This window comes from Haliotis cracherodii, unplaced genomic scaffold, assembly GCF_022045235.1.
Source record: "Haliotis cracherodii isolate W230 unplaced genomic scaffold, xgHalCrac1.p SCAF_18, whole genome shotgun sequence".
Classification (NCBI taxonomy): domain Eukaryota; kingdom Metazoa; phylum Mollusca; class Gastropoda; order Lepetellida; family Haliotidae; genus Haliotis; species Haliotis cracherodii.
The window spans coordinates 14497935-14521447 of record NW_027266273.1 but is presented as its reverse complement, the minus strand read 5'-3'; the positions used below and the strand labels follow the sequence as shown (position 1 = coordinate 14521447).

General features: G+C 43.3%; 1 protein-coding gene across 5 annotated transcripts in view; it reads right to left on the bottom strand.

Annotated features, from left to right (window-relative positions):
* Nucleotides 1-12328: 12328 nt before the first annotated feature.
* LOC139465800 (inositol-trisphosphate 3-kinase homolog) overlaps nt 12329-23513 on the bottom strand; it is a 43605-nt gene continuing 32420 nt past the window's right edge. For all 5 annotated transcript variants that reach the window (XM_071247723.1, XM_071247722.1, XM_071247720.1 and 2 more), the window contains exons 3-10: nt 20822-20906; nt 19661-19813; nt 19163-19235; nt 17694-17829; nt 16868-16924; nt 15766-15939; nt 15025-15201; nt 12329-14379 (exon numbers count right to left, since the gene is read on the bottom strand). In XM_071247723.1, coding sequence (XP_071103824.1) covers nt 14317-14379; nt 15025-15201; nt 15766-15939; nt 16868-16924; nt 17694-17829; nt 19163-19235; nt 19661-19813; nt 20822-20906 — 918 coding nt within the window. In that variant the 3' untranslated portion in view covers nt 12329-14316. The remainder of the gene's footprint in view (nt 14380-15024; nt 15202-15765; nt 15940-16867; nt 16925-17693; nt 17830-19162; nt 19236-19660; nt 19814-20821; nt 20907-23513) is intronic.

The window sequence follows — 23513 nt, the reverse complement described above, 5'->3', positions numbered from 1 at the left end:
TAAGTCATTGAAAAATGACTTTACATTTCTATCCAAACAGGATATGTCTTTGGTGGATTATTGTTTTGTACCTTATGAATGTCTAGATAATCTTCGACCGCCTCCTTGGTCTAGTGGTACAGCGTAAAGTACCGGGCTAGATCCCCGGCTGCGTCATTCCAAAAGACGTTAAAAGATGGTTCTAGTTGTTACTGTCTGGCGCTCGGCATCAAGGGGCTAAAGCAAGGACCGGTCGGCTCGGAGTCAGTATTCATGTTAAATTGCAGCATGGTATTTCAGTGAGCTGGCACTATAAATCGGCATTAGTCCGGACTAGTACAAGCAGCCGACACACACGCACGCGCACACACACACACACACACACACACACACACACACACGTACATGCAATCTTGGACGCGACGTTATAGAAATAGTCAATCAGGCTGCGTGTGTTGGCAACATAGATGGAGAGGCCCTGCTCAAGTTAGACCGCTCTATGGAATAGACGTCTTGGTGAGGCTGCTTGCGGTAGTGGGAGTGAAATGGATTCTACGGAATGTAATGATAAACTAATACCAGGTGATTTCCTACAGTTAGAGGATGTAGAAGAAATGTTGAGAGGTGTAATATACAAACTTGAAAATTCAGTTCAAGCACTGTAAGCACACAATCCGCACATTGTAAGTCACAGTTCGCTAATTGTAAACAAACAGTCCCCACATTGTAAACACACAATCCGCACACTGTAAGTCACAGTTAGCTAATTGTAAACAAACAGTCCCCACATTGTAAACACACAATCCGCACACTGTAACCAAACAATCCCCACATTGTAAGCACACAATCCGCACATTGTAACCAAACAATCCCCACATTGTAAGCACACAATCCGCACATTGTAAGTCACAGTTCGCTAATTGTAAACAAACAGTCCCCACATTGTAAACACACAATCCGCACATTGCTAGCGCACAATCCGCACATTGCTAGCGCACAATCCGCACACTGTAAGTACACAGTCCGCACATTGTAAGCAAACAATCCGTACATTGTACGTACACAGTCCGTACATTGTAACCAAACAATCCACATATTGTACGCACACAATCTGCACATTGTAACCAAACAGCCCCCACATTGTAAGCACACAGTCCGCACATTGTAAGTACACAGTCCGCTTATTGTAAGTACACAATCCGCACATTGTAAGTACACAGTCCGCACATTGTAAGTACACAGTCCGCACATTGTAAGCACACAATCCGCACACTGTAAGTACACAGTCCGCTTATTGTAAGCACACAATCCGCACATTGTAAGCACACAGTCCGCTTATTGTAAGCACACAGTCCGCACATTGTAAGCACACAGTCCGCACATTGTAAGTACACAGTCCGCACATTGTAAGCACACAGTCCGCACATTGTAAGCACATAGTCCGCACATTGTAACCAAACAGTCCGCACATTGTAAGCACACAGTCCGCTTATTGTAAGCACATAATCCGCACATTGTAAGCACACAGTCCGCACATTGTAAGCACACAGTCCGCACATTGTAAGTACACAGTCCGCACATTGTAAGCACACAATCCGCACATTGTAAGCACACAGTCCGCACATTGTAAGTACACAGTCCGCACATTGTAAGTACACAGTCCGCACATTGTAAGTACACAGTCCGCACATTGTAAGCACACAGTCCGCTTATTGTAAGCACACAGTCCACACATTGTGAGCACACAGTCCGCTTATTGTAAGCACACAGTCCACACATTGTGAGTACACAGTCCGCTTATTGTAAGCACACAATCCGCACATTGTAAGCACACAGTCCGCACATTGTAAGAACACAATCCGTACATTGTAAGCACACAGTCCGCACATTGTAAGTACACAGTCCGCACATTGTAAGTACACGGTCCGCACATTGTAAGCACACAATCCGCTTATTGTAAGCACACAGTCCGCACATTGTAAGCACACAGTCCGCTTATTGTAAGTACACAGTCTGCACATTGTAAGTACACAGTCCGCACATTGTAAGTACACAGTCCGCACATTGTAAGTACACAGTCCGCACATTGTAAGTACACAGTCCGCTTATTGTAAGTACACAGTCCGCACATTGTAAGCACACAGTCCGCTTATTGTAAGTTCACAGTCCGCACATTGCGAGTACACAGTCCGCACATTGTAAGCACACAGTCCGCACATTGTAAGTACACAGTCTGCACATTGTAAGCACACAGTCCGCTTATTGTAAGAACACAATCATAACATTGTAAGAACACAATCTGCACAATGTAAGCACACAGTGTAACCTCACAATCCGCACACTGTAAACACACATTCCGCACAATGTAAACACACAGTCCGCACATTGTAACCAAACAGTCTGCACACTGTAAACAAACAGTCCGCACATTGTAAGCACACAGTCCGCACATTGTAAGTACACAGTCCGCTTATTGTTACTAAACAGTCCGCAAATTGAAAGCACACAATCCGCTTATTGTAAGTTCACAGTCCGCACATTGTGAGTACACAGTCCGCACATTGTAAGCACACAGTCCGCACACTGTAAGTACACAGTCCGCTTATTGTAAGTACACAGTCCGCACATTGTTAGTACACAGTCCGCACATTGTAAGTACACAGTCCGCAGATTGTAACCAAACAGTCCGCACATTGTAAGTACACAGTCCGTTTATTGTAAGTTCACAGTCCGCACATTGTAAGTACACAGTCCGCACATTGTAAGTACACAATCCGCACTTTGTAAGTACACAGTCCGCTTATTGTAAGCACACAATCCGCACATTGTAAGCACACAGTCCGCACATTGTAAGCACACAGTCCGCACATTGTAAGTACACAATCTGCACATTGTAAGTACACAGTCCGCACATTGTAAGTACACAGTCCGCTTATTGTAAGCACACAATCCGCACAATGTAAGTACACAATCCGCACATTGTAAGCACACAGTCCGCACATTGTAAGTACACAGTCCGCACATTGTAAGTACACAGTCCGCACATTGTAAGCACACAGTCCGCTTATTGTAAGCACACAGTCCGCACATTGTAAGTACACAGTCCGCACATTGTAAGCACACAGTCCGCTTATTGTTACTAAATAGTCCGCAAATTGAAAGCACACAATCCGCTTATTGTAAGTTCACAGTCCGCACATTGTGAGTACACAGTCCGCACATTGTAAGCACACAGTCCGCACACTGTAAGTACACAGTCCGCTTATTGTAAGTACACAGTCCGCACATTGTTAGTACACAGTCCGCACATTGTAAGTACACAGTCCGCAGATTGTAACCAAACAGTCCGCACATTGTAAGTACACAGTCCGTTTATTGTAAGTTCACAGTCCGCACATTGTAAGTACACAGTCCGCACATTGTAAGTACACAATCCGCACTTTGTAAGTACACAGTCCGCTTATTGTAAGCACACAATCCGCACATTGTAAGCACACAGTCCGCACATTGTAAGCACACAGTCCGCACATTGTAAGTACACAATCTGCACATTGTAAGTACACAGTCCGCACATTGTAAGTACACAGTCGGCTTATTGTAAGCACACAATCCGCACAATGTAAGTACACAATCCGCACATTGTAAGCACACAGTCCGCACATTGTAAGTACACAGTCCGCACATTGTAAGTACACAGTCCGCACATTGTAAGCACACAGTCCGCTTATTGTAAGCACACAGTCCGCACATTGTAAGTACACAGTCCGCACATTGTAAGTACACAGTCCGCACATTGTAAGTACATAATCCGCACACTGTAAGCACACAGTCCGCACAATGTAAACACACAGTCCGCACATTGTAACCAAACAGTCTGCACACTGTAAACAAACAGACCGCACATTGTAAGCACACAGTCCGCACATTGTAAGTACACAGTCCGCTTATTGTTACCAAACAGTCCGCACATTGTAAGTACACAATCCGCACATTGTAAGTACACAGTCCGCTTATTGTAAGCACACAATCCTCACATTGTAAGCACACAGTCCGCACATTGTAAGTACACAGTCCGCACATTGTAAGTACACAGTCTGCACATTGTAAGCACACAGTCCGCTTATTGTAAGAACACAATCATAACATTGTAAGAACACAATCTGCACCATGTAAGCACACAGTGTAACCTCACAATTCGCACACTGTAAACACACATTCCGCACAATGTAAACACACAGTCTGCACATTGTAACCAAACAGTCTGCACACTGTAAACAAACAGTCCGCACATTGTAAGCACACAGTCCGCACATTGTAAGTACACAGTCCGCTTATTGTTACTAAACAGTCCGCAAATTGAAAGCACACAATCCGCTTATTGTAAGCACACAATCCGCACATTGTAAGTACACAATCCGCACAATGTAAGCACACAGTGTAACCTCACAATACGCACACTGGGAGCACACCGTCCGCACATGTAATCAAACAGTCCGCACATTGTAAGTACACAGTCTGCACATTGTAACCAAACAATCCGCACATTGCAACCACTGAATCCACATAATGTAACCAAACAATCAACACTAGGTATAACAGAGACTCATTCAAGTAGCAACGGCGTTATAGCAGTGGAAGGGTAATAATCGTACTCGGTTACACAGACTTGCCCCCGGGGATCCGGAGGAGTAGGCTGCCTAATAAGAGACATATGATGTAAATAATAGGGACAATGCATATGAAGGGATATTATGGCTGTCACTTACTCACAGATCAACTGGGTGTAATTAACACGTATATATATGTGTGCTAGCTTCCCCCCTAAAAATTCATCAAGAAATGTCTGTGCTGATGAATTGTATGACACTTTACGTTCACAGGTACATGCTTATCGTGATATGTCATATATCTGTGGAGACTTTTAAAGTCGATGTGGCGATGAGACTATCTATACAGAAGGCATTGACAGTCTCCAAAATAGACATGTAATTGACTTTACCCAGAACAATAATGGTATCCTGTGTATTGTCTTCTTAATTAGCGCAAATGTCTGCATACTGAATGGGCGTAAGTCATTGAAAAATGACTTTACATTTCTATCCAAACAGGATATGTCTTTGGTGGATTATTGTTTTGTACCTTATGAATGTCTAGATAATCTTCGACCGCCTCCTTGGTCTAGTGGTACAGCGTAAAGTACCGGGCTAGATCCCCGGCTGCGTCATTCCAAAAGACGTTAAAAGATGGTTCTAGTTGTTACTGTCTGGCGCTCGGCATCAAGGGGCTAAAGCAAGGACCGGTCGGCTCGGAGTCAGTATTCATGTTAAATTGCAGCATGGTATTTCAGTGAGCTGGCACTATAAATCGGCATTAGTCCGGACTAGTACAAGCAGCCCACACACACGCACACCCACACAAACACACACACACACGTACATGCAATCTTGGACGCGACGTTATAGAAATAGTCAATCAGGCTGCGTGTGTTGGCAACATAGATGGAGAGGCCCTGCTCAAGTTAGACCGCTCTATGGAATAGACGTCTTGGTGAGGCTGCTTGCGGTAGTGGGAGTGAAATGGATTCTACGGAATGTAATGATAAACTAATACCAGGTGATTTCCTACAGTCAGAGGATGTAAAAGAAATGTTGAGAGGTGTAATATACAAACTTGAAAATTCAGTTCAAGCACTGTAAGCACACAATCCGCACATTGTAAGTCACAGTTCGCTAATTGTAAACAAACAGTCCCCACATTGTAAACACACAATCCGCACACTGTAAGTCACAGTTAGCTAATTGTAAACAAACAGTCCCCACATTGTAAACACACAATCCGCACACTGTAACCAAACAATCCCCACATTGTAAGCACACAATCCGCACATTGTAACCAAACAATCCCCACATTGTAAGCACACAATCCGCACATTGTAAGTCACAGTTCGCTAATTGTAAACAAACAGTCCCCACATTGTAAACACACAATCCGCACATTGCTAGCGCACAATCCGCACATTGCTAGCGCACAATCCGCACACTGTAAGTACACAGTCCGCACATTGTAAGCAAACAATCCGTACATTGTACGTACACAGTCCGTACATTGTAACCAAACAATCCACATATTGTACGCACACAATCTGCACATTGTAACCAAACAGCCCCCACATTGTAAGCACACAGTCCGCACATTGTAAGTACACAGTCCGCTTATTGTAAGTACACAATCCGCACATTGTAAGTACACAGTCCGCACATTGTAAGTACACAGTCCGCACATTGTAAGCACACAATCCGCACACTGTAAGTACACAGTCCGCTTATTGTAAGCACACAATCCGCACATTGTAAGCACACAGTCCGCTTATTGTAAGCACACAGTCCGCACATTGTAAGCACACAGTCCGCACATTGTAAGTACACAGTCCGCACATTGTAAGCACACAGTCCGCACATTGTAAGCACATAGTCCGCACATTGTAACCAAACAGTCCGCACATTGTAAGCACACAGTCCGCTTATTGTAAGCACATAATCCGCACATTGTAAGCACACAGTCCGCACATTGTAAGCACACAGTCTGCACATTGTAAGTACACAGTCCGCATATTGTAAGCACACAATCCGCACATTGTAAGCACACAGTCCGCACATTGTAAGTACACAGTCCGCACATTGTAAGTACACAGTCCGCACATTGTAAGTACACAGTCCGCACATTGTAAGCACACAGTCCGCTTATTGTAAGCACACAGTCCACACATTGTGAGCACACAGTCCGCTTATTGTAAGCACACAGTCCACACATTGTGAGTACACAGTCCGCTTATTGTAAGCACACAATCCGCACATTGTAAGCACACAGTCCGCACATTGTAAGAACACAATCCGTACATTGTAAGCACACAGTCCGCACATTGTAAGTACACAGTCCGCACATTGTAAGTACACGGTCCGCACATTGTAAGCACACAATCCGCTTATTGTAAGCACACAGTCCGCACATTGTAAGCACACAGTCCGCTTATTGTAAGTACACAGTCTGCACATTGTAAGTACACAGTCCGCACATTGTAAGTACACAGTCCGCACATTGTAAGTACACAGTCCGCACATTGTAAGTACACAGTCCGCTTATTGTAAGTACACAGTCCGCACATTGTAAGTACACAGTCCGCACATTGTAAGTTCACAGTCCGCACATTGCGAGTACACAGTCCGCACATTGTAAGCACACAGTCCGCACATTGTAAGTACACAGTCTGCACATTGTAAGCACACAGTCCGCTTATTGTAAGAACACAATCATAACATTGTAAGAACACAATCTGCACAATGTAAGCACACAGTGTAACCTCACAATCCGCACACTGTAAACACACATTCCGCACAATGTAAACACACAGTCCGCACATTGTAACCAAACAGTCTGCACACTGTAAACAAACAGTCCGCACATTGTAAGCACACAGTCCGCACATTGTAAGTACACAGTCCGCTTATTGTTACTAAACAGTCCGCAAATTGAAAGCACACAATCCGCTTATTGTAAGTTCACAGTCCGCACATTGTGAGTACACAGTCCGCACATTGTAAGCACACAGTCCGCACACTGTAAGTACACAGTCCGCTTATTGTAAGTACACAGTCCGCACATTGTTAGTACACAGTCCGCACATTGTAAGTACACAGTCCGCAGATTGTAACCAAACAGTCCGCACATTGTAAGTACACAGTCCGTTTATTGTAAGTTCACAGTCCGCACATTGTAAGTACACAGTCCGCACATTGTAAGTACACAATCCGCACTTTGTAAGTACACAGTCCGCTTATTGTAAGCACACAATCCGCACATTGTAAGCACACAGTCCGCACATTGTAAGCACACAGTCCGCACATTGTAAGTACACAATCTGCACATTGTAAGTACACAGTCCGCACATTGTAAGTACACAGTCCGCTTATTGTAAGCACACAATCCGCACAATGTAAGTACACAATCCGCACATTGTAAGCACACAGTCCGCACATTGTAAGTACACAGTCCGCACATTATAAGTACACAGTCCGCACATTGTAAGCACACAGTCCGCTTATTGTAAGCACACAGTCCGCACATTGTAAGTACACAGTCCGCACATTGTAAGTACACAGTCCGCTTATTGTTACTAAACAGTCCGCAAATTGAAAGCACACAATCCGCTTATTGTAAGTTCACAGTCCGCACATTGTGAGTACACAGTCCGCACATTGTAAGCACACAGTCCGCACACTGTAAGTACACAGTCCGCTTATTGTAAGTACACAGTCCGCACATTGTTAGTACACAGTCCGCACATTGTAAGTACACAGTCCGTAGATTGTAACCAAACAGTCCGCACATTGTAAGTACACAGTCCGTTTATTGTAAGTTCACAGTCCGCACATTGTAAGTACACAGTCCGCACATTGTAAGTACACAATCCGCACTTTGTAAGTACACAGTCCGCTTATTGTAAGCACACAATCCGCACATTGTAAGCACACAGTCCGCACATTGTAAGCACACAGTCTGCACATTGTAAGTACACAATCTGCACATTGTTAGTACACAGTCCGCACATTGTAAGTACACAGTCGGCTTATTGTAAGCACACAATCCGCACAATGTAAGTACACAATCCGCACATTGTAAGCACACAGTCCGCACATTGTAAGTACACAGTCCGCACATTGTAAGTACACAGTCCGCACATTGTAAGCACACAGTCCGCTTATTGTAAGCACACAGTCCGCACATTGTAAGTACACAGTCCGCACATTGTAAGTACACAGTCCGCACATTGTAAGTACACAATCCGCACACTGTAAGCACACAGTCCGCACAATGTAAACACACAGTCCGCACATTGTAACCAAACAGTCTGCACACTGTAAACAAACAGACCGCACATTGTAAGCACACAGTCCGCACATTGTAAGTACACAGTCCGCTTATTGTTACCAAACAGTCCGCACATTGTAAGTACACAATCCGCACATTGTAAGTACACAGTCCGCTTATTGTAAGCACACAATCCTCACATTGTAAGCACACAGTCCGCACATTGTAAGTACACAGTCCGCACATTGTAAGTACACAGTCTGCACATTGTAAGCACACAGTCCGCTTATTGTAAGAACACAATCATAACATTGTAAGAACACAATCTGCACCATGTAAGCACACAGTGTAACCTCACAATTCGCACACTGTAAACACACATTCCGCACAATGTAAACACACAGTCCGCACATTGTAACCAAACAGTCTGCACACTGTAAACAAACAGTCCGCACATTGTAAGCACACAGTCCGCACATTGTAAGTACACAGTCCGCTTATTGTTACTAAACAGTCCGCAAATTGAAAGCACACAATCCGCTTATTGTAAGCACACAATCCGCACATTGTAAGTACACAATCCGCACAATGTAAGCACACAGTGTAACCTCACAATACGCACACTGGGAGCACACCGTCCGCACATGTAATCAAACAGTCCGCACATTGTAAGTACACAGTCTGCACATTGTAACCAAACAATCCGCACATTGCAACCACTGAATCCACATAATGTAACCAAACAATCAACACTAGGTATAACAGAGACTCATTCAAGTAGCAACGGCGTTATAGCAGTGGAAGGGTAATAATCGTACTCGGTTACACAGACTTGCCCCCGGGGATCCGGAGGAGTAGGCTGCCTAATAAGAGACATATGATGTAAATAATAGGGACAATGCATATGAAGGGATATTATGGCTGTCACTTACTCACAGATCAACTGGGTGTAATTAACACGTATATATATGTGTGCTAGCTTCCCCCCTAAAAATTCATCAAGAAATGTCTGTGCTGATGAATTGTATGACACTTTACGTTCACAGGTACATGCTTATCGTGATATGTCATATATCTGTGGAGACTTTTAAAGTCGATGTGGCGATGAGACTATCTATACAGAAGGCATTGACAGTCTCCAAAATAGACATGTAATTGACTTTACCCAGAACAATAATGGTATCCTGTGTATTGTCTTCTTAATTAGCGCAAATGTCTGCATACTGAATGGGCGTAAGTCATTGAAAAATGACTTTACATTTCTATCCAAACAGGATATGTCTTTGGTGGATTATTGTTTTGTACCTTATGAATGTCTAGATAATCTTCGACCGCCTCCTTGGTCTAGTGGTACAGCGTAAAGTACCGGGCTAGATCCCCGGCTGCGTCATTCCAAAAGACGTTAAAAGATGGTTCTAGTTGTTACTGTCTGGCGCTCGGCATCAAGGGGCTAAAGCAAGGACCGGTCGGCTCGGAGTCAGTATTCATGTTAAATTGCAGCATGGTATTTCAGTGAGCTGGCACTATAAATCGGCATTAGTCCGGACTAGTACAAGCAGCCCACACACACGCACACCCACACAAACACACACACACACGTACATGCAATCTTGGACGCGACGTTATAGAAATAGTCAATCAGGCTGCGTGTGTTGGCAACATAGATTGAGAGGCCCTGCTCAAGTTAGACAACTCTATGGAATAGACGTCTTGGTGAGGCTGCTTGCGGCAGTGGCAGTGAAATGGATTCTACGGAATGTCATGATAAACTAATACCAGGTGATTTCCTACAGTCCGAGGATGTAAAAGAAATGTTGAGAGGTGTAATAAACAAACTTGAAAATTCAGTTCAAGCACTGGAAGCACACAATCCGCACATTGTAAGTCACAGTTCGCTAATTGTAACCAAACAGTCCCTTCATTGTAAGCGCACAATCCGCACATTGTAAGTACACAATCCGCACATTGTAAGTACACAGTCCGCACATTGTAAGTACACAATCCGCACATTGTAAGTCACAGTTCGCTAATTGTAACCAAACAATCCCCACATTGTAAGCACACAGTCCGCACATTGTAAGTACACAGTCCGCACATTGTAAGTACACAGTCCGCACATTGTAAGTACACAATCCGCACATTGTAAGTCACAGTTCGCTAATTGTAACCAAACAATCTGCACATTGTAAGCACACAGTCCGCACATTGTAAGTACACAGTCCGCACATTGTAAGTACACAATCCGCACATTATAAGTACACAATCCGCTTATTGTAAGCACACAATCCGCACATTGTAAGCACACAGTCCGCACATTGTAAGCACACAGTCCGCACATTGTAACCAAACAGTCCGCACATTGTAAGTACACAGTCCGCTTATTGTAAGCACACAATCCGCACATTGTAAGCACACAATCCGCACATTGTAAGTACACAGTCCGCTTATTGTAAGTACACAGTCCGCACATTGTAAGTACACAGTCCGCTTATTGTAAGCACACAATCCGCACATTGTAAGCACACAATCCGCACATTGTAAGTACACAGTCCGCACATTGTAAGTACACAGTCCGCTTATTGTAAGTACACAGTCCGCTTATTGTAAGCACACAGTCCGCACATTGTAAGTACACAGTCCGCACATTGTAAGTACACAGTCCGCTTATTGTAAGCACACAATCCGCACATTGTAAGTACACAATCCGCACATTGTAAGTACACAGTCCGCTTATTGTAAGCACACAATCCGCACATTGTAAGCACACAGTCCGCTTATTGTAAGCACACAATCCGCACATTGTAAGCACACAATCCGCACATTGTAAGTACACAGTCCGCACATTGTAAGTACACAGTCCGCTTATTGTAAGTACACAGTCCGCTTATTGTAAGCACACAGTCCGCACATTGTAAGTACACAGTCCGCACATTGTAAGCACACAGTCCGCACATTGTAAGTACACAGTCCGCTTATTGTAAGCACACAATCCGCACATTGTAAGCACACAGTCCGCACATTGTAAGCACACAGTCCGCACATTGTAAGTACACAGTCCGCTTATTGTAAGTACACAATCCGCACAATGTAAGAATTCAGTGTAACCTCACAATCCGCACACTGGGAGCACACCGTCCGCACATGTAACCAAACAGTCCGCACATTGTAAGTACACAGTCTGCACATTGTAACCAAACAATCCGCACATTGCAACCACTGAATCCACATAATGTAACCAAACAATCAACACTATTTCACCCTTCAATCCACATAATTTAACCACTCAATCCACATAATGTAACCACTCAATCCACATTTGGTAACCACACAATCCACGTATACAATCCACATAGATCGACTGTTCCGAGCACGGCTAATTAAAGATATATTATGCTTCAGTCAAATTCAGGAACCGTCTTCAGCTTGCTCACAAACCACCTGCAATCGTATTTTAAACAGGAAAATAATAACCACAGAGTAAATATTACATCTTTTATTCATCTTTATTCCCGGGAGAAATAAATTAGAACCTTTTGAATCTATTGTCGTTGTTTTACCCTGAATGAAACTGCTCGACACAACAGTGAGTGAGTATGGTTTTACGCCGCACACAATATGGCGTTGGGGACCCCATTGATGAGCATATAGATGTTTAATGGCCATAAGTTTCCAGGAAGAAATATATTCACTTATTTTCACAAACCAAACTGATTGTTTTTTAATATGCGGCGAAAAACGCCAAACGTCTTTGAAATCACATCAACCAGTATAGCCAAGAGCAGGTAGTAACACAAACAATTTTAGCCATCGTTGATGCATAGCAACGCCAGGCATCAGTTGAATGTCTACACCACACAAGCTTTACTCGCTTGGACTGGAACTTCATAATAGACTAGTATGAATTATTGTTTGCATCCCACACCTTTCGGTACTCAGTGATGGAAGTGAGTGCCAGTACAATCAAAATATCTCCTTCATTTTGAACTGATGATCTGCACTAAAACAGACCTGAGCCAAAGAATTTAAATAAACAGGTAGCGGTTTAATATTGGCCTAATTCCATGACAGCTAAAGACGATAAAACAAAACAAACTAATAAATAATAAAACCATTTCAGATGATTGTGTCCTTGGGAAGTATAGCTTGATGTTTTATCCTTGCTGTGTGACGACGATCAACACTGGCTGGCTCAATTGAAACCCCGACTTGAATCCCCCTTTGTACCAAGGGAGACAACACCGCCGTAACTGCTTTGTTGGTTCCCTTTCACGATCCGACGCTTTCGTTCTGATGTTTTTTAGGTAAACTAAATTGATTTCTTTGTTATTAATAATAGTATTGCGAGGGAAATTATTCACAGCTGAAATGAATTATTGCAAGAAACATAAGTTGATTATTCTTATTGCAAAATCAATTCTTTTGTATCAATGTCGGTAGCTCGTCCTTAAGGGTACATTATTTTTTTCAACAGTATTTTAGCAACTATCTGGAAAAATAAACGTAATTTTTGCAACTGAAATAAAACATCAATAATATCATTACATATAACATAAATTATTGCGCATGCACGAGGACAGGGGAAACAAACACGAACATGAAAATTATGTCATTGGAATATCAAAAATAAATATTATGTTGTGTTGTTTTACTACAAAAAAAACCATACTCTCGCTTGTTACTTCTCCACACAACGCTCACGGATGTAACCTATACTACTCAAAAGAAGTTAAAGAACGCCGATTCTTTCATATGACAACAGTAGTATATTTGAGTAGTATATTTGAGTGGTATATTTGTGTGTCAGTCTATGACGGTTGTATATATTCATATTGACAATATATACTGTACGAGGTGACCGACGAGTTGGGATTCAGGAGACAAGCTTTAGCATTGCATATTTTCAACCATTAACAAGACCAATTCATCTCTCAGGAACTGAAACGAGACAATGTATAATATACATTACTGTATAAAGCGTATGACCAAAATGCACGTACTGACATTTCTTAAAAAACACACAAATTCCTGAATATTTTCACTTGGAACACATCGTCTCCTCAGCGTATTAACATTGAGTACGGCATAGGTGTTAGAAACTGCCCTGCAATACACGTGTATGAACCCAGTAATTATGAAAAGGTATCACAGAGAATGGTTTGATGAATATAGTGAGTTCATTCTGCGTATCACACTTATCGTCGTCATTCATCCCGCCTTGGTGTAAACACCATCCACCTCAACCGTCTTTTTTTACCAGTGATGTTGAAAAACGAACAATGTGATTTCTGATATCACTCCAAAGTCCTGGATTTCCTTGGAATCCATATAATCAAAACAGCACCCAAATCTGGCAAAAACAGCACTTCTTCCAAATCTGACGCCTTTGACAATCAGACGAGTAACATTTTCTCCACATGCAAGGCACGCTTTCAGAAGAACTTCGCTCCGGAAGGGGAGGCAACTCCGTCCGCCTCAAGTGTCTCGGGAATGAAGAACAATTTCACTCCCTTGACTTGCTTCCATTTCGTCAAATATCTGAAATGAATATTTTAAAACTTATATTCATCCTCAAACAAACCAATAAACGACATGCGGGGCTAATGATCAGTGGTACAGATTAAACATTAAACAATATTTTAATCTGAAAAATAACTGCCGTAAATAATATGTAGGTATGCACCCATGTTTAATGGCGGCCAAAATGAAACCAGAAGAAATGGTTATTCGATGGTGATATTGATTGGTTGGTTGGTTGTTTAACGCCGCACTCAGCAATATTCCAGCTATATGACGGCGGTCTGTAAATAATCGAGTTTGGACCAGACAATCCAGTGATTGATATCATGAGCATCGATCCACGCAATTGGGATCGATGACATGCATCAATCAAGTAAGCGAGCCTGACCACACGATCCCGTTAGTCGCCTTTTACGACAAGCATAGTTGCCTTAATTTGAAACGTATAGTTGTGTTAAGGACCTTAAGTTTGCCGTTTTTCAGCCTACTGACGTTTTCGTAACGTAAAAGGTTTTTAGATCTGACATAATTTTCAAGTATTTACAAGAACTTTCTTTTGCCTGCAGTTTACATCAACGGAGACTATTAAAAATGCTCCTCACATCAGCACGTTCATATTTTAATACAGCCAAACTAAACATATGGGAAGTAATCAAGATTTACCTGGATCAAATTATCCAGACCCGACAGAAACCCGTCTTCATGGTTTCCCAGTTGCCATGGTGATCGATGATTTAACACCATTTTGGCCTCTACAGGAATGGTTTTAGCAAAGTCTATCACCCAAACCCCAGCATGTCCTTGCTTGTCATAGAGGAATAACAGCGAACCCCCAATGACCTGAAAATAATATTATTTGGTAAAACATGTACAATTATTATGACATAAGTAGGATTGATAATGATCAAGAGTCAGTGATTAATGCATCACTTTCACAAGGAATAGACGGTTCGATTACGCCCATTTCTAGTGTGAATGTGAAAATGCCGTACTGTTGCTAAAGCGGCGTAAAATCTTACCCACTCCCATTCACTTACTCACATAAAGTATGTTTTTGTTTGTTTGTTGTTTAACGCCGCAATCAGCAATGCTCCCGCTACATGACGACGGCCTGCATATAATCGAACCTGGACCAGACAATCCAGTGATTTACATCATGAGCATCGATCAACGCAATTGGGATACGATGATATGTATCAACAAAGTCAGCGAGCCTGACAACCCGATCCCGCTAGTCTTCCCACAAGCACGGATTTCTGAAAACCTATTCTAACCCGGGTCTTTACATGGAAACAAACATGGGTTGATGAAGACAAATTCTAACCTGGACCTACACAGACCCATAAAGTACGTATATACGAATCAGCACAAATTGAGGCTTTATCGTCATCACGTGAAACTCACCTCGTGTGTCCTGAAAAAGTTGGATCTTTCAAATCTGTCTCGGATATCTTTTAGCCGTGCACACAGAGGCTTGATTACCATGGGACAGAAGTGGGTGAACTTGGTGACGGTGGCCTTGACCTGGTCTGTAGTTTTCACCTTCTTCAAGTTGGTGTTCGTGTCCTCGCCCGCCATCTGGAAAATACACACATACCGTCACGTGCATTGTCAACCTGCCCGTCAGAATGAGTGAGTGAGTGAGTGAGTGAGTGAGTGTGGTTTTACACCGATTTTAGCAATATTCCAGCAATATCACGGCGGGGGACACCAGAAATGAGCTTCACGCATTGTACCCATGTCGAGAATCGAACCCGGGTCTTCGGCGTTACGAGCGAACGCTTTAACCACTAGGCTACCCGACCGCCCCGCCCATCAGAGTGATTGAGTTTGGTTTAAGACGGCTTTGAACAATAATCCAGTTATATCAGGGCGTGTCAGCTTAATGTGAGACGAAACGAAGTGATACAGGTCTCAGACGTTTACCACTTTGGTGTAACCCACGAGCAAGGGTATGGCGCTGACAAACCTAGAAATATAAACGGGGCGAACCGGGATTCGAACCCACAATGATAGGTTTCAGGCGTGCCTAAGGAATTCAACTCTGTACAGCGATTTGCTGTGCCTTAGATGACTGGGCTACCCGTGGCCCAAACATCCCCAGAAATGGCCACGACTCCAACACACTCTACTGTCCCCGAGCTGGCTGAGCATGTAGGGGCATATCAATGAACAAAAAGTCAATAAAAAAACGTTGTGAAGACATAGGAGACCTGTATCTCTATTATCACTTTGTGACATAGGCTAATACATTAAACTACGGTTATAACGAACTAATTTTAGTTCGTTATAACCGTAGTTCGTTATAAGCATATATACGCCGTGATATAACTGGAATACTGTTAAAAGCGGCGTTAAACCCAACTCACTCACTTTAATCATATATACAGCATAACTACAGCATAACTACAGCAAATAGTCGGGACCAAAAAGTAAGTTCGTTATATCCGTCAGTTCGTTATAAGCGTGTTCGTTTAAACCACAGTTTACTGTATCATCTACTCACCCTCACTGCATCAATCCGGAAACCAAGGTCAGCTGTTGAACTTTCTCTTTCCCTGAACTGAAACAGAAAAGAGAGCTGTAGACTATGGAACCAAAATTTTTTAGCCTTAAAACCACGTGGTTAAGAGCAGATAAGTTATTCAAAGCATATTAGCACTTTTCCAACATCATAACAGCAGGCAAACCATAGCTGGGCTTTACACATTGTAACCATGTGGGGCTCGAACCCGGTCGCTTGGCGTGACGAGCGAACGCTTTACAACTAGGCTACTCAACTGCCTTAAGAGTATAAAGTCCCCCACACAGGTTATGAAGATGAAACAGCCATATGCCTGAATATAAATTACTTATTAATCTTAATTTCCAAGCCAACTGGGGGCACGGGTGGCCCAGTCGTCTGAGGCACCACGATTCGCTGTTCAGGGTTGCGTCCCAAGGGCACGCCAGAAACCTATGATTGTGGGTGCGAATCCCGGTTCGCCCCGATTATGTTTCTAGGTTTGTCAGCACCATACCCGTGCTTGTGGGTTTCACGTTTAAACGTCTGAGATCTGCATCACTTCCGGCTTTCCTTCCACATTAAGCTGACATGCCGTGATATAACTGGAAAAAGCTGTTACTGTTACAAGCGGTGTTAAACCCAACTCACTCACTCACTCACTCCAAGCCAACTGTAATGCGAGGATGGCAAAGTATAGGAACTAAGATCAAAGCCCGCTTTGTAGAACGTCCTATATAACAACAGGTGGTGCTGCTGTATGCGCGGCCTAGTCTGTCTATAGCCTGTTATAGGACGTGGCGCAGCAGGTAGTGTTCGCCTGACCCACCTGCATGTATCTGAGTTTTGTGATGGCTTCCTGCTCCCGTTCCGCTGGTGTTGGTGCATCAGGATCTAGCTTCACCATCTTCTCGTACAAATCCTTCCTCAACACAGGGTTCTTCACCTCAGACTCCAGGAATGTTCTGAAACATCAACAGTTACTCAGTCATCCTGTTTTCTTTGTTTGTCGTGGTAGAGCGTCCGCCCGGAGAGCGGAAGGTCCGGGGTTCGATCCCGGGCCGCGTCATACAAAAAGACGTTAAAAGATTGTACTTGTTGTTACCCTGTCTGGCGCTCGGCATAAGGGGCTAAAACAAGGACTGGTCGGCTCGGAGTCAGTATACTGTGTCTGAGTGGGGTATTCATGTTAAACTGCGGCATGGTATCTCAGTGGGCTAGCACTATAAATCGGCATCAGTCCGGACTAGTACAAGCAGCCACACACACACATACACGTGCATGCACGTCGCTATATAAGTGCAATAATCTTGGACGCGACGTTAAACCCAATTTCACCTCACCTCACCTTTGTTTGTCTGTTTATTGTTTAACGCAGCTGAATGACCTTATAAAGCGACTGGCGTGCAAGTGTGTGTGTGTGGCTGCTAATACTATTCCGGACTCATGACGGCTTTTCATTGGTTGAGTGAGTATGGTTTTACTCCGCTTTTAGCAATATTCCAGCAATATCACAGCGGGGACACAAGAAATGGGCTTCACACATTGTACCCAAGTAGGGAATCGAACCCGGGTCTTCGGCGTGACGAGCGAATGTTTAACCACTAGGCTACCCAACCGCCCCGGCTTTTCAGCGCTAGCCCACTTGTAAAAACGGATCCCCCCCCCAACTATTTGGATAAATATCGATAGTTTCAGTGTATCATTTTAGATGGATTTTAGAGTTGAATTAAACATCGGAACTGAAGTTTCCTTTGAATGTGTTAACCACAACAACAAATAGAAAATAATGTTTGAGATATGACTGATTCGTTTGATATTTTTACCCTAATGACTTAAGAAAAAGAAACTTCCAAATTACCATGGGTAAATTACCACCACTGGTGATCAAAAGAAAATCAAATTTGAACAGAATTGCATGTACAATCGAAACTATCTCTATTCCTAACTGAAATCGATAGTATTGATCGGAAACTGATTAAACAATCGATTTATTGACTTTAAGCGCTTACCAATAGCAATATATACTTTACTGTGACATCCCTAATCCTAACACACACGTTCGCATGAAGTAAGTCGGTAATAAATGACTAAAAGATTTGATGTACAGCGCGGTTATTTTTTTAATATTTTGCATGGTAATATATTCAAACTGTCAGTTCATATGACCCATTACACGGGAATGTTGGAATAAACACATCTGGTGGACGTTGACGTTGCACAGCCACACCATCAGTCCATCAACCGTCACGTGTCACACACACCTGCATTCTGGGTTACCTCCCCTGCGTCACTCACCTCTTTCCCATCTTGACGTCCATGATGTTGGGGTTACTGAAGTGATGCAGGAGGTCTTCCATCTCAATGAAGACTAGGCCCGCGTTAAGGAAACATTACCAGGTAGAATGAGTTGGGTATAAGGCCGCTTAAAACACTATTACATTAACACCAATATCAGACAGGTATGGAAGAAACTGTATATATGCTTATAACGAACTACGGTTATTACGAACTAAATTAGTGGTCCCTTTGAGTTCGTTATAACGGTAGTTTACTTTAAATGCATTCTGCAATAACAACGTGAATGCGTCTATGCATGGAACCGATTACATTTATATGAATAGTAGTTCCGAGACAAGCAGAGGCCATAAATCCCAGAACAACGAAATCGAAGACGATACAGCTAGTTCCACAATTGATAAGATAATCGGATAATAAAAGACAATATTTCACAAACGATATCAGAGTTCTCATCATTCATGCACAACAGTTGTATTGTTATGGTCAAAAGGATACACTCTCCGTTGTATTCGACCTCCCTACTGAAGAATGGGATGATCGGCTCTGTAATGGGATCGTCCATCAGGGCTTCATAGGCCTTGGTTTCGTGGTTTTCCTTGGCTATGCGTTTCTTCCAGACTGTGTTGGGACCAGCAGGGGCGAAGGACCCTTGAACACAATACAGACCCTACTTAGATATGCACTGTTGTACCGCCATCTTGCCGCCACAATGCCGGTGTGTTGGTTTTTCAGCCTCAGTGATATAAGTGAGTGAGTGAGTGAATTGGGTTTAACGCCGCTTTTAACAGTTTTACAGTTATATCGCGGCGTGTCAGCTTAATGTGGGAGGAAAGCCCGAAGTGATGCAGGTTTACCACTTCGGTGAAACCCACGAGCACGGGTATGGTGCTGACAAACCTCGAAACATAATTGGGGCGAACCGGCATTCGAACCCACAATCATAGGTTTCTGGCGTGCCTTAGGGACGCAACTCTGCATAGCGAAACGCGGCGCCTTAGACGACTGGGCCACCCGTGCCCCCTACTTCTCCCATTGGAACCTAACACGTCGTGGTTATTGACGTAGAGCTCCAAGTCTTTCACCAAACTCACTCACTCACACGAAAAAAAGGAATGACACATCCCGCTTATATATGTCAAACGTTCTCAACGATGTGGGCATGAAAGTCTATTCAGCGGATACAGGGACCTGTGTTCCACTAATACCAACTGTCAAGCTAAGACGAAACCACATGAGTATACGTGCACTGCCAGGAAGATACGCCATGTCTTCCAAAAGCGAAGAACACACAGCAGCTCATGACTCCAGGTGCTTTCTCTACAGCAACGCGGGCGGTCGGGTAGCCTTGTGTTTAAAGCGTTCGCTCGTCACGCCAAAGACCCGGGTTCGATTCCCGACATGGGTACAATGTGTGAAGCCCATTTCGGGTGTCCCCCGCCGTGATGTTGCTGGAATTTTGCTAAAAGCAGCTTAAAACCAAACTCACTCACCCACTCTACAACAACCGTTGCACCCGAGTCACGCGTATGCATCAATATACTGCACGTATTTTGAATGACAACTTGATCAGGTCGACACGGGCATTGCATCACCAACTTGCACACGGGCATGCATATTTGCGTTGTCTCACGCCCATCTGAAGTATTGGTGTCTCACCTGGATGGCCTGCAACCTGTATCCACGAATTCTTCCTGTTCTTGAGAATGGCATCACTGGCGGGTGCGGTCAGATCAAGGGCGGTCTGAAATACAATAGCAGGAGTTTAATATTGTTGTGGGCTGAGACAATGAAACCTTTACACATTCCACCGTGAGCATGGATAGGCAGTGTGACATACACACACAACACGGTTCAATATACACCACTGTATGGCCTTAGTATACACCACTGTATGGTATCCGTATACACCACTGTATGACATCAGTATACACCACTGTATGGCATCACTATACACCATTGTATGACATCAGTATACACCACTGTATGACATCAGTATACACAACACAGTTCAGTATACACCACTGTATGGCATCAGTATACACCACTGTATGACATCAGCATACACAACACAGTTCAGTATACACCACTGTATGGCATCAGTATACACCACTGTATGGCATCAGTATACACCACTGTATGACATCAATATACACCACTGTGTGGCATCAGTATACACCACTGTATGACATCAATATACACCACTGTGTGGCATCAGTATACACCAGTGTATGACATCAGTATACACCACTGTATGGCATCAATATACACCACTGTATGGCATCAGTATACACCACTGTATGGCATCAGTATACACCACTGTATGACATCAATATACACCACTGTATGGCATCAGTATACACCACTGTATGACACCAGTATACACCACTGCATGGCATCAGTATACACCACTGTATGACACCAGTATACACCACTGTATGGCATCAGTATACATCACTGTATGGCCCTAGTATACACCAGTGTATGGCATCAGTATACACCACTGTATGGCATCAGTATACACCACTGTATGGCATCAGTATACACCACTGTATGGCATCAGTATACACCACTGTATGACACCAGTATACACCACTGCATGGCATCAGTATACATCACTGTATGGCCCTAGTATACACCAGTGTATGGCATCAGTATACACCAGTGTATGACATCAGTATACACCACTGTATGACATCAATATACACCACTGTATGGCATCAGTATACACCACTGTATGACACCAGTATACACCACTGCATGGCATCAGTATACATCACTGTATGGCCCTAGTATACACCAGTGTATGGCATCAGTATACACCACTGTACGGCATCAGTATACACCACTGTACGGCATCAGTATACACCAAATATACCCCACAGTGGCCGGGAATAGGTGGGTAAATAATGGGTAAAAGTGACACATTAAACCCCCAAATACCCTAAGTTGTGGTGAATCGGCACAGTGAGTAAAAGTGACACATAAACACCTAGATATATCCCACAACGTTCCGGCTAGTGACAAACTAAACCAGCTGGTTTTACTTGAAATTACCATTCCGACAAAACTATTCTAAATACCACATAACATATACTGACATTGAGAAAATATATACACAGGACATCAGCGCCATGCTAGCCAGTGAACCAGGTTATGGGGAAGGTTATAAGGAAGACAACAGTGACAAGACCTGAATAATGTACACAGTGAAACCCCCTTAATCCGGAAACCCCGGGTGATTACAGCTTTGAACGATAACGTCCTGATTGATGAGGGTGCACTGTTCATTTCGAGTGGTGGGGTAGCCTTGTGATCAAAACGTTCGCTTGTCACGCTGAAAGCCCGGGTTCGATTCTACATAGGCAACGTGAAGCCCATTTCTGGTGTCCCCTACTCGTACATTGCTACATCTATTATTGCTCGGGTGATCTTTGAATGAGATGTCAAACAAGTACAAGACAATAATCAAATCACCAAGACTCACTGCGCCACAATATGTCACGGACGCAATGGTACAGTAGGCCATGAAGCTATTTATAATAAAAGTGCCGCCTCAACGCATCCTTCTTATAGTTTCATAGTCTGGGTCAGATTCCTCATAATCCCCATCTCCCGCATCCTCCTTATAGTTTCATAGTCTGGGTCAGATTCCTCATAATCCCCCCCACTCCCTGTGATCAGGAAATATATTCTAACTCGTCAAATTTATGGATGGCCACGAAGTTTCCAGCCGCCATAAAAATACCTTCCCGGCTTTTAGCAGGTAGAATATGTTGAGATTTATCACCGACGCCTCTGTCGTCTATATATACCAGTCCTATATGTCAGGAAGAGATGGATTTATACATTTGGTACCGTTTTACAGTCTCTCTTCCAAGGTGAATATATACAGTGCATACTAAACACCATACATACCCAAGATAGAAACTCGGCTCCTGGTTGCATGGACAATGTTAAATGGAGGTCTGTGTTTGTAAATGTTGTGCGGTGATAAAAGAATACAATCATACGATCCTAATAGAAACATCGATAAAATCACAGCGGTCGTTAATGTGGTATTAAAATGACACCCTCACCAGAAGGAGCCATCAAACGCAGTTATGTGCAGCCGACATATACTGACTGTAATGCTAGACCCTATAAATTAGTGTTCTCTTGTGACCCTAACAATTGGACTCTTCGGGGTAATCTTATAATCGAAATCCCAAGGTCGGTTTGATATAAGAATAGCCTATATGGAGGTGCATTCTTCCCGGAGTGTGGGGTAGTCATTGTGTTGATATAATAACGTGGTCTGCCGGGTAAAGGATTCTATATTATGGCGTTGTTCTAAGTCGCCTTTAGCAAT